Source organism: Rhamphochromis sp. 'chilingali' (genome assembly GCF_963969265.1).
Source record: "Rhamphochromis sp. 'chilingali' genome assembly, chromosome: 21".
Taxonomy (NCBI): domain Eukaryota; kingdom Metazoa; phylum Chordata; class Actinopteri; order Cichliformes; family Cichlidae; genus Rhamphochromis; species Rhamphochromis sp. 'chilingali'.
This window is the reverse complement of record NC_137949.1, coordinates 24,133,495-24,146,183: the sequence shown is the minus strand read 5'-3', so window position 1 is coordinate 24,146,183 and position 12,689 is coordinate 24,133,495. Positions and strand designations below refer to the sequence as shown.

General features: G+C 43.2%; 1 protein-coding gene across 2 annotated transcripts in view; it reads left to right on the top strand.

Moving 5' to 3' along the window:
• Positions 1-7,071, top strand: part of aqr (aquarius intron-binding spliceosomal factor) — a 47,020-nt gene extending 39,949 nt beyond the window's left edge. Inside the window, exons 33-36 of one of the 2 annotated variants that reach the window (XM_080870880.1) lie at positions 1,235-1,320; positions 4,275-4,449; positions 5,676-5,786; positions 6,623-7,071. In XM_080870880.1, coding sequence (XP_080727006.1) covers positions 1,235-1,320; positions 4,275-4,449; positions 5,676-5,786; positions 6,623-6,886 — 636 coding nt within the window. In that variant the 3' untranslated portion in view covers positions 6,887-7,071. Of the gene's footprint in view, positions 1-1,234; positions 1,321-4,274; positions 4,450-5,675; positions 5,787-6,619 lie in introns of both variants that reach the window. The other variant, XM_080870879.1, reaches the window with a different exon arrangement.
• Positions 7,072-12,689: the final 5,618 nt, after the last annotated feature.

Sequence of the window (12,689 nt, the reverse complement as noted above, 5' to 3'; positions counted from 1 at the left end):
ATCGGTTATTGATTTAACAATTATTTATATAGATGGATGGATGGATGGATGGATGGATGGATGGATATATACACAATGGGGATGGAAGGAATTATTTCTACCCAAGGCATAATCACTCAATTATTAGTAGTTGATTAAAATAATTTAGCTCTGTTATTATAATTCTACTTAATATTTTTCCGGAATAATCTTTAAACATTGCAGCTTTTTTCCAGAGCAGCATACTTTAACCAAGCATTAACCAGTAACATCTCCATGTAACTTCTAACCAAAAACAACAGGAGCACCCAGCTATCACACTATTTGCATTGACATCAACTTTTCAGTCTATAGTTACACACATGCTGTTTACACAGTGTAGACACTGTGTAATGTGATTTTGGACTCAGATTTACATCCCTAAGATATTTCTAGTCCAACTCGGAAACACCACTAAAAATAGACACCGAGTGAAGGCTATATGATCATGAAAGAGCTTATGAAGTTGGAGCATATTCCATGTATACACTCTCCAACACTGTCAAGGCTGTGCACACTCAGTGTAGGTGGTACAGTATGAAAGTTTTCACATTCTTGCATCTCATCAAGACCAGTCCTTGTATCGAGTTTGAAGTGCACATGCTTTATGATAGCTTTATTACATAAAGTAACATGACTGACAAAGTCAAAACACAGCACAGTTCTTTATGTAGTTGAATAAGTACACTTCTCAGCAAGACAGGATTACTGGGGTATAAAAGCAAATTGGCTGACACGGGTTCCCTTTTGCTTAGAAAAAAAAATTCCACAGAGAAAGCCACTTCTACATTTTCTGTCTCCTTGAAATAATCTCTGATGCAGTCAAGTAGTCCCCCCTCCCCCTCCCAAGTGGCCCTGATTCCCAGGAGACCAGGTAAGAGGCTGCTGGTGGCAAATGCCCTTTAAGCCGTATTAACCCTGCTGGCTGCCCGTGTGGCCCACAGCGATAACGGCAGCAACAAGAAAGTACCTTGCCATCTCTTAACGTTCACCCTCAAAAAAGAAAGAAAAGGCAAAGAAAAAGAATTTAAGACGGAAAGCAGTCTCGCTCATGTTTTTAAACATTTCAGCTAAATCCCTCCACCTACCTAAAATGCAAACACTCATTTACTTTGCAAAGCGTATCCGCTGCCGGAGCTTAGTTAGCATATCTTTGATATTTATGTGCATTTGTGTGTCGTGTTGTTGAATAATAAATATGTTTGTGTCTGTACAGATTACGACAGTGGACAGGTTCCAGGGTCAGCAGAACAACTACATCATCCTCTCCCTGGTCCGCACCAAAGCTGTGGGACACCTGAGGTAATTACTTCTTTGCATGCCAAGCAGGAAAAAAAGTATCTGATCCAAAATAGCCTTCAGCTCTCAGCAGCTATTCTGCTTTAAAATACTTGTGTAATATGAAATACACCTAAGATAAACATCCTCCAGGGAAATAACACTGCAGAAAAGCTGGCACTTAATTCTCGTGAGACAGCTGCTCTCAGGAGGCTTTCTCTTTTTGTCATGTGTAACTACTGAATAAAGTTTGCTGAGGGAAATAACAGTGTTGCAGTTTTGAGGTAAGTATGAGCTTAATTATGATGCAGGGAGGATAAAGGTGCTTAAGGACACATCTATGGAGCTGACTGTAGTTTTTGTTCCAATTAAGAGAAATAATTGTGCTCTGATGATTAGGTTGACAATAACTAACAAAGAGCTCAGTTCTGAAGGCAAACTGTAAAGCAGTCAGTATGATGGATAATCACTGCTCTGCGACACGCCTCTTCATGGCGTCTTCTTTCATTGGCAGCTTTGTTTTGTTTTCTCTCTGCTTTCTGTTCATTTGGCTATGGCCTCTTTGCCCCATGTCACTGAATTAATTTGTAGTCAAATGATCTTTCACTTCTCTGCTGCTGTGAGATTCCAACAACCAAGGGTTTTATACCAGGCATATGATCCACAGCACTTCTACTTGACATGCCGGCCGCTGGCTGTGATGAACAGTAGCTGCTGTTGCAGTTGCACTGCTCACAGCTTTATCAGAGAATTGGACAGTCTGCAAATTGGAACCCGAGTGCAAATTATAAGCCATTCCCTTTGTAGCTCTGTGCACCCCACCCATCACCGTGGCCATTTAGCTAGCACAGAAAACACTTAAAAACTCTATTTTGTTCTTTCTTCATCTCACAGATGGAGCGATTAATTGATGTAGCTGAAAATGAGAAACTGCAGCTGACTACAGAGAAGGGTGCTTTATCTTGCTGGCAGTGCCTGCTCTCCTCTCTGTATCATTCATTTGATCTTGTCTTTGACTCGATATTACATCCCACCTTTTACACATTCTCAGTGTAGCAGTTTTTCAGTGCAGGGAGCGTACAATAGTTCTAGAGCTTCTATTCTCCTTGAATAAGACTTTTGGTAACACTGAGCTTCAAGGCCCTGAAAACCAAGCTGTCAGTCACTGATAATGTTTGTGGTTATTTCATATAAGAATGTTTGAATCAACCTTTTTGTGATTATTCTGTCGGGCTGCATCAAATTTCAGATTTGCTTTTTTAATTGTTAATATGTATTGTTAACTGTGAGGGATGTGAATAAGAAATCAACCACCATGAGTCAGTCAGAATAAACCATTAATGTAAAATATAACAGAAAATGTCTAGTTATGTCTGTTGCTATAGTTTTTCATAATGGTCATTCATATGTTGGCTTCCCTGACAGCTTGTGAATGGTCAGCTAAGTGGTTGAGAGAGCAGTGCTTCATAGGAGCTCCTAGTGCTGTTCATTGTGTTTTTCTTATAATGGGATCACTGCGGTGTACCACTGGCTTTTACCTCACAATCCTCCTCCCCCTCTCTCCCCTGCCCCTCTCCTCATGGCAATCCGCAGCCGTGACAACCACAGGGGATGCAGCTGACCATATGATGAGCTGACCCTCGCTTTGACAGGGGAAGCATTCCCGTGATACACACGGGCACGCTCACATGCAGGAGCACACACTTTGACAGGGCAGCACAAATTCAGAGATGCTCTGACATGCACGAACATACATGTGGGAACACACACCGTCCACTTTGCCCTGTCATGTCACAGCACAGTCCAGGTGGGCGTCTCTCCGTAGTGCCATGTCCACAGGCTATCGTGCTTCATGATTGGTTCATCTGCTCCACATGTCTGTGCTCATTGGTCTAGGCAGCGGTAGTTTGTCTCTGTGGAAATGTTTCATTTTGTACTGTGCCCCCATTTTTGCCTGAAATGTGCAGTAATTTTCACATTAATCTATAGGCTGCTCACGTTTACTCACTCGTACCCTGCACAATGGCTCCCATAAGCCTTTTTGTCATATTCACAGAACTCATCATGCATATTGCAAAGATTAATCCTCTTAATCTCATGAAGTGCTCAGGTGGACTCCACATTTCATATTTTTGGCTATACTTAAGAGTAGACTATATAGAAAAACATGGCTGTGTGTCTTATTCATCAGCATCAAAATAAAGACTTTTGCCAGAGCTGTTTGAGTAAAAACAGCTTCTTCCTCAAATGCTTTCACCAATGTTTAATCTCACACCACAGACTTACAGGTCAGTTAAATAGTTACATGTTTTTTTTTTATAAGCAAATTTAACTGTGCAGATAACTGAGACAATATAAGGATTCAATAGGTTCAAAGGGAAACCCCTTGTAAATGACTCATTCTGTGGTGTTTACAGTTGTCCAAATCTTCTCCCTCTCCTCATGTATGTGTGTTTTGTATAGAATGCTAATGTACAGTATAGTGGGATGTGTACTACGAGCAGTGTTTTTGCAGGGGAGCAAAGAGACAAGTATTTTGGCTAGTACAGCAAGCCAGAGAAAGCTCAGAGAAACGACTGCCTCTGTCCTTAATCTCTTAATACTACTTGATGGCATAAAAAAGTAACCTATTCCACCTACCCTTTCCCGTGCTCTCCTACCTCTCTGACTCCTTGCCTGCAGTGCTTATCCATGCCCTTTGTCTTCCATTTCTGTATTTCTCTCTTATCCTCAGTATTTTTCCCACTTAAGTAGTGCCGCTTATCCTTCACTAAACCTCTTTCCTCGTACACTACGGTGCCTTTTCTTCTCTTCCCCTTCAACCATTACTCGGTTCTTTCACTGTGATCTCTTCACTTCAGTTTTTGTTTTTTGCCCCTACGCAGGATCTCTTCTCCTCTTTACAGTTTCACACATTTTACCACCACCCCTTCACGTCTTTTCCCCTCAAGTCAATCCTTTTTTCTGTCTCTCCACAGGGATGTGAGGCGTCTGGTGGTAGCCATGTCAAGAGCCAGACTGGGCCTGTACATCTTTGCCCGAGTGTCACTGTTTCAGAACTGCTTCGAATTGACTCCTGCCTTCAACCAGCTCACTGCCAGACCACTGCAGCTACACATTAGACCACACGAGTACTACAACCAGGAACAGCCTGTAAGCAGTCATACCCATGCTCATGCTGATCTCATAAAACCTACCATATTAGATCTGCCCCATTATGAGATATTCAAGTGGGAGATATGCTGATAAGAACTGAGCTTCTTTCCCACGGTTCAGGCCAGTGCCTATTTCCATAAAATTCGTGCCGTCTTCACCATCCCACCACGTCATTGCCGCTACAGCCCACTGGCTCGGTCTAATTCCCCCCTTTTTATATTCAGAGTGGAATCTTCATTCCACTCAGAATATTGGTCCTCACTGGTCCCACTTCTTACTGCAGCTTTACCCAGTCTGGTAAGAGCATTCTGCAGACCAGCTGCAAAGATGAGAAACACAGTTATGGCTATAATTAACCTCAAAGGTCAGAAGACAAAACCACCGACTGACCAGCATGAAACGACCATTGTCTGGTCACAGTGTCTCACTGACAGGCGTGTTTGGCAACAGTGATGTCTAAAATACCCAATAGCCTCTCTGACACTAGAGTGTTCATCCCCATGGGGGACAGTTCTTTCGGGCACACACATGTGGCCCCTGCTTAGCCCATCTATCTAGAGTCAGTAAACCCCCGCTGCTTACACGCACATGTAGATTAAAAGTCAGACTTTGTCAAGCAACACTCAACTGGAAGTGTCACGGGCTATTTAACGGGGCTAACTCAGAAGCTGCTATAAAAAAACAAAGCTGCCTAAAGCTTCATATGGAAACATACATATTCGATCTATAATCATATGCAGTTATCATATTCTCTCCCCCAGTGTTTTTAATGAAGGTTTTACTGCAGTGAAAGCACACAAAGTTAAACTGTGGAGTAGTATACTTTGACATGATGCCCCCAGGGCCTCTGTGGGCATCTCCCCTGTATTTAAGAGGCATCCGCCAAGCAGATTGAATATTCTGCTTGCCTCAGTCTTCAGTTTAGCCTGCAAGACTCTGTCTGCATACTAATATTATCAAATTAAAAACTCTGCATCCCCGACTTCTTTGGTAATACATGAGCAGTGATCACTGGAGAGGGAAATTTGTTTGAAATAACCAGCGGGTAGCAGTGGGCTGCTGAATTGTAATTTCCCTGCACATTTTACCTCGGATCAATACTTAACCAAGTCCGTGTGCCTGAAAGAGTGATCCCTAGCAAGACCGATAAAAGTTCTTCATTATAATTCCTCTCTGATCGCATCCTGGGCTGAAATCAAACTTCTTTTGTTTCTACCTTTCAGCGAGATACTTCTGGACAGCCTGACCAAATTGTGAAGAACATGCCGGAAATGGCCAACCTGGTGTATAATATGTACATGCACATGATCCAGACCTCCCAGCAGTACAGACAGGTAAAGACCACAAAGTGGACTGTGTGAAAGGAGCCATATAAATCAACCAGCAGCACACCTACTATGTTTATGATACTGCGATATCATAAAAGTTTCTTCTGTGATACACCTGAGGCAGTTTAAAAACTGGCAACCATCCTGCGTTGACACGCTTACAGATGTCATCAACTTTCCTGGCAGCTGTCAGCGCCTGTCCCCAGCTGCCATTTTTGTATTTTTAATCTTTAACTTTTAATGGAGTACAGTAAATAGGTCAGATGTAAGAAATGTAGAGAAGGAACGGGCTACACAGAACAATGTAGTTTTTCAACATACATTTATCATCATTTATAGAGAAATAATAGTAGATACTAAAAACATGTGTACTTAAAAGGAAGAGACATTTTATTATAAAGCTATCTCTATTAAAATACCCTCAACAAAGAATATGTTCCTGTAGATACACCTATATGTCAAACACTTATTTGCCACGCTGTTACGAACACCTAAATCCAACTAATGCATTTTGAGTGCTGCAGTAAATCCATGAAGATAGTGATGTTTATTTTTTCCTTCATATGCGTAGGCGTGTGTAATGTAATAGACGTTTTAGAGGCTGCTGTTCATAGTGGTGTTCAGTGGCATTGTGGTAGACTGACAGGCTCTGCAAAAAGGACTTAAAGAAAATTGCAAAGGATGGACTCCTTGCAGGGTTTTTGTATAAGATTACATCAGTTTTGGCCGTGTGCTCTTTATAATCAGTTAGCTGAGTATATTTGACAATATAATGCCAAAAAAAGTGGAAATATTTTCCTTTGTGTTTTGAACATTTCCCTTTTCTTTTGGCTTCTCAGCAGCAACAGCAAGAACTGGCTCTGCCTCCAAAACAGACCCAAAAAGATGCTGGCGCTTTGTCGACCACTGCTACATCTAAGGAGCCACAGGAGGAAACCCCCATGGAGCAGGAAAACCCAGAAGGAACGGCGAGCACAGAGCCAAACTCGGAGGACGCCGGCGAGAAGGAAGGAAACAAGGATACTGACGGCCATGCTAAGATGCCAGAGCATCCTGGTAGAGACAGCGACAGCGATGGAGAGAGCGCAGATGAGCAAGAACAGTAGAACATCCTGACATGGGACTACCATAGAGGGAACAAGTGGATCCCCTGAAGAGAAATGTAGTGCTTAGTCACCTATTTTAAATCTGTTTTCTACTGAGAGAAGATCATTGTGATGTTTTGTTATTTTTTTCTAAAACATTTGATTTTTGTTACTATCAGTACTTTATTAAAAAAAATCTATTCAGACTGTGGCATCATCATTATACTAATACCATTCTATGGGTGTCCCACACACAACCAACACATACAGCTCTGTGCTAAAGTATTAATCCCCTCCTCATTTCCCCGCAAACATTTATATAAATACAGTATATAAGGCAAAAAAAGAGTTTGTACAATTCTAATAAGATTGAAAGTCAATATTTGGTATGACCACCTCTATTCTTTAAACAGCTTGAACTCACTTGCAATTTTTTTAAGTAGTCTCCAGGCTTCTTGAAGGACATTCAAAGCTCTTTGGATGTTGGCTGCCTTTTGTTCCATATCTGTCAAGATGATCCCACACTGATTTAATAATGTTTAAAGTCCTGGCTCTCGGGGAGGGGTCAGTCCAAGACTGATAGAAAAACACACAGAGAAACACTATCTTAGTGCACTGGCAGTGTATTTGGGATCATTATCATGCTGAAAAAATATGATATTTCCAATCACATACTTTCCAGATGGCATTTCATTGTGGATTAGAATCTGATGGTACTTTCCTTTGTTCAGAATTTCATCAATTTTGACAAAATGTCCAACACCACTGGCTGAAATGCAACTCCAAACCTTGAGAAGTCTCCACTGTGTTCTACAAAGGATGATCTGATATCCTCGTGTTGGTGTTGTTCCCAGACCATCATGAAAATGTTGTTCCAGGTTCAACATTGCAAGTGACCAATCACATTGTTGTGACGTTATTCCTTTGCGCGCCAAGCCATTCGTGCATTTATGAAATTCCAATGTTGCAAGGACAATATCAATTCTGCTTACTGTTTATGAAAGGGTTACGATTAGGGTCAGGGTCCGTTGATCGGTGGACAGAGGCGGTTTCACGCAGCTTAAGTACAGTTTTTTGTTTTACGCCGGTTTTTCCCGAAGTCGCAAAAGTATGACGTCACAACATTCTGATTGGTCACTTGCAACGTTGATCCTGGAACAACACCAAAACGACGATATCAGATCAACCTTCTACAAATGTCTGCAAACACTCACTGTTGTTCCCTTCCCTGATCTCCTCTACGTACTTAAAAGGATTTAAACCAAACATTTCACATGTTTGGAGTCATTGCTCCAAAAGACCTGTCGTCACTGAGTTTCAGTCCATTTCTGGTGTAATTTGACATACCTTAGGTTTTCCCCATTATTTCTCTTCTTTTAAAAGATGGTTTCTTTGACTGATAGAATCTCTGTCATGATACTTTTATATATTCATCTACTTCATTCTGCATAAAGTACAGCTCAGATTTCATTGGCTGAGCCTGTATCAGCAACAGAAGCTTCAAAAAAGCTCCATTTGTAGGTCAGTCACTATTTCTTTTTTTTTTTTTTTTTTTTTTGGCCTGTCCCGTTTGGCTCTTTTGCCATCAGAATTGTTGTCTAAAGGCAAAGAAAGATGCCCAACGGATTTACTTTACCAAACTGACCATCCCAGCCTTGCCGTAATGGTCCATTTGATTCACCTTTTATTGTTTATTTTATTTTCACTTACTGAATACGGGACAGACTTGACTGGGGGAAAGAAGGGGAGAAAGAAAGAGGGAAAGAGAAACAGCTGAGAAGAGGGACGGGGGAGAAGGGCAAAAGACAAAAACCAACCGAACGGGCAGAGAAAAAAAATGCATATATCAATCACCTGGATCACCTGCTGAGAAAGAAAAAAGAAAGCAAGCAGAAGAGAACAAGAGTAATAGAATAAACAACATCACAATGATATATGGGAATATGACAGTAAATACTAAATGTTAAACATTATTGTGCAGCACATAAGATCAACAGAACACAGTGTGCTTTGAGGTAGGAGCCAAAAAGGGTGTAGTTTGTGGGTGTGATCACCCGTGTGTACACCTGTGAGCATGGACGCGCTTGTTTTTTGTTTTTTTAAAAGGTTCCTTCATGTAATAATCTGCTAGAGGGTGTGGGGGGGCCACAGCCCCGTCCTCCAGGGCGTGAAGCAGGTGTGGAGGAGATCAAAACTCCAGACATCCAGAGGCCCCCAGAACACAAGAGACCAAGGAAGACCAACAGAGGGGCAGCTGCGCCACTGTCCCAGAAAGAGCTGAGGAGAGTCCCAGATGAGGGCTCACTCAGCAGCCGCGGAGCAGAAGCCAGGGGGAGTTGCAGTGACGCGCCCGTGAGCTCCGCCGGCAGCCAGCTGCGCCTGAGTGACCGAGCCCCAGGCCGAGAGGCCGGGGGCACCCCACCTCCGAAGTGGCCCGAGCGAGCCCCAGGCTCCAGGCCCCGATAAGCGGCCGCCAAGGAGTGAGCCGGTGTGTACCTGGACGCCCATCCCCGGACACAAAGAACCACCAACGCACCGATGTCTGAGGGGGTCCGCCACTGGCAGGGGAAGTGGTGGTAGGGGGAGATAGGCCTCCAAACCTTGGAGGGCCTGAGATGTCCCCAGAGAGGTGGCGCCTGACACCCAACCTGACATATAGACACAGACATACAGGCACACACAGATACAAACATCCATTCCCACCCTCATGCTCTCATATGCACTTACTCCACACTCAACCAACGTGGAGACAGACATAAAGAGACGTTGTACACACGATCACACTCCCCAAGCGTACTCTACAAACCGGGTCTAGGTGCCCTCGCCCCTGGAGGGGGGAACTGCACCCAGACCCAGGTGGTGTTTCCCTTTTCCCTGCGGTGGGGGGAGGCAGACCGCCCCGACTCCGCAGCAGCAGGAAGGCTCCACACTCCAGACCGCAGTCGGACGGCCAACTCCTCCTCCTAGTCCTAGCCCCCCTGCTCCAGCAGGTCGCAGAGAACGGGGGTGAGAGAAGACTCCAAACCTCCCTCCACCCGCTCATTGTAATGTTGATGCATGTGTGTTCTAAGGTGCATTTAAAACCCAGGAGGGCATGGAGCTACCTGCCAGAGAGCAGCAGGTAAGCGCATGGTCCCTCCTGCTAGCCCTCAATGTCTACGTGTATTTAAAATTGAGAGGTGGGCAACGATGCCAGGGGTGGGGTGTACACCCTGATGGTACTTTGGACTCCGTGTATCGTGCCCACCCCCAAGATCCTATATGTATGTGTAATGAGAGTGTGAGTAATGTGAATGTCTAAGTTGTGGGATAAAATTGAGGCAGAGGCAGCCAGAAGGGGACAGAGGGGGGGGGGTAGCCTCCTCTGCACCCTGGTGACATACCCCTACTCCAAGGCCCTGCATGTGTGGGTGGTTGTGGTGGAGCGGGAAGAGGGAGGCAGCTGGAGATGGGGAGGGAAGGAAGGGAGGGGCAAGTGACCCCTCCCTGGGGCCAGCTCCCCCGCTGACCCCAGTCACTATTTCAAGTTATCTGCCATTCATGATTTGTGCACTAACAGCAAAGTGTTTTCACAGCTGAATAAATGTTAGGGTTAACATATGATGACCAGATTGAAGAAAACAATCAAGCAGGCAAACTATATATGTTGACTTAAAACAGCCGGAACTTGGTGATTTAAACATCAATAAATTAATTAAAATGAAGAGGTTAGCACAGTCCACAACCCTGCAGGCAAAAACACAGACCGGAAATTAATTCACTGTCATGCACCAGAGCATTTTATTTTTATTGTTACATCATACCTCAGGCAGGTTGATGGAACAGGTCAGCTGCACAGCTGCTTGTGCCTGGGTTAGTTAAAAGACCTGATGGAGAACCATGTGTTGCTGGATGTGGAGTAACATCAGTGGAACTCAGTCAAGTGTGGAGCCATGAAACGTCTTTCTTATTTCCTGTCTCCTGAGTGCAGGGCACTCTGGGTTAAGGTATAAAGTAGGTATTCTGGAGTCATAAGACACGTGTTTCTGTTGGCTAAGGAAAGGATTAGAATGAGTGGTTAGATAAGAGGTTACCTCTGTTGGCTCAGGACTTTGGGCACATATAAATTGCTGAAAGTTTTGACATGGAGCCAACAACAATATCTGTGTACTGTGTCACATAAGGATTAAATATTTTATAGGTTTTACACTAAGAGTGAACAACTAGCCTAGGTGCAGATGTATCAAATATTCTGTTGCATTACCAGCTCCTAGAAACCCATGACACCAGGCATACTTTTCTCTTGAGTCACATGAATGTCTGCATTGTGTAATATCCTGCCTCTATTAAACTTCTGCTTTCAGCTTGCCTCATGAGAATCTAATTGCCTGTGGTACCTTGTTGTAGTAAATTAGAGCTAACTGGTGGGACGTGGCTACTGCTCACACACACACACACACACACACACACACACACACACACACACACACACACACACACACACACACACACACACACACACACACACACACACACACACACACATCATCATCATCATCATCATCATCATCATCTCTGTGAATCTCCAGGAGGATCAGGGAGATTTTCTACAAGCAAGAAGGAAACCAGGTGCACACGTCCTCCAGAACCGTTCTTCTTTCCTGCTGAAGGTGAACATGTCTTTTGTACTCACACGGCAGGTATTCATTGGGTTAATAGCTACTTTGTAAAGCTCTCAATTCTAACCTTTGCTAAGGGCTGATTCATGAGTGAGACTAACAGCATGCAGTCGCACTGTGTTGAATAATCATTAGCGTTTTGCTGACTTGTAAGGTGAATTTAGAGGTTCTGATAAAATTGACATCTTTTAATAGGATCAGATTTAGGGTGGTTTATTTGTGTTTGGTATTTGGTTATTTAAAGGTGCTTGTGATCAAATGTAACAATGCAAAAGCAAAAAAAAAAAAAAAGCTGAAGAAGAGGAATTTTAATTATTTTCACATCATGTTGCTGTAATCATTGTACTTTAGTGGTTCCTCTACCTCGTCTTTTTTTTGTTTGTTTGTTTTAAGTGAGAGCGTTTACCGAAGCACGGGATCCACCATGGGACAAACTCGTGTTGAATCTTTAATCTACTGCCCAACACTACGTGACAGCAGTGTCACAACAGGAAATTACACATTACATAGAGTTAAGACAGCAAAGCCTGGAGGGGAAGAGGATCTGACCATTGTGTCTTAAACCTAAACTAAGATCAAGGAATCTGACAACACACAACACTTTCGCGCTCGTAAAACCATCAGTTTTACAATCTCAACTTCAAGGCCTGTCCTTGGGGCAGATCTTGTACAGTTTTATTGGACAAAAACATTTACAGCCTGATTGCTCAGGCATAAGATTGCATTTTGTAAAATAAAAAACTTTTCTCATAATTAGGTTTTTACACGTTTTTGCTGCTATACTAATATAAATCATCAAGTCAGATGTATGCACACTTTGCACAGTACAGTATACTTGTTATGAGTTATGATCTCTGCTGATCTGCTCATAGTGGCTGACTAATGTGCCTGCACAGGTCTTCAGCATTGTGTAAGTTTTGACCTCCAGTGGGTATGCAGATCTGGTGATTACTACCAGCTTAGCGTGCTTTGTCAAGACTGGTGTCTAATCCTGTACATACAGATCATTGACATGACACATTTCAATCTAATAATCTCCTATCATCACTAAAGAAGCACTGCCGCTCACAGGAAACACAGTAGCCACTGAGGTGACTGACCCACTATTGTATGCCATCTAAAGTGCTCTTTACCGCACAGTGTGTTAGAGCTGTTTAACTAAAGTA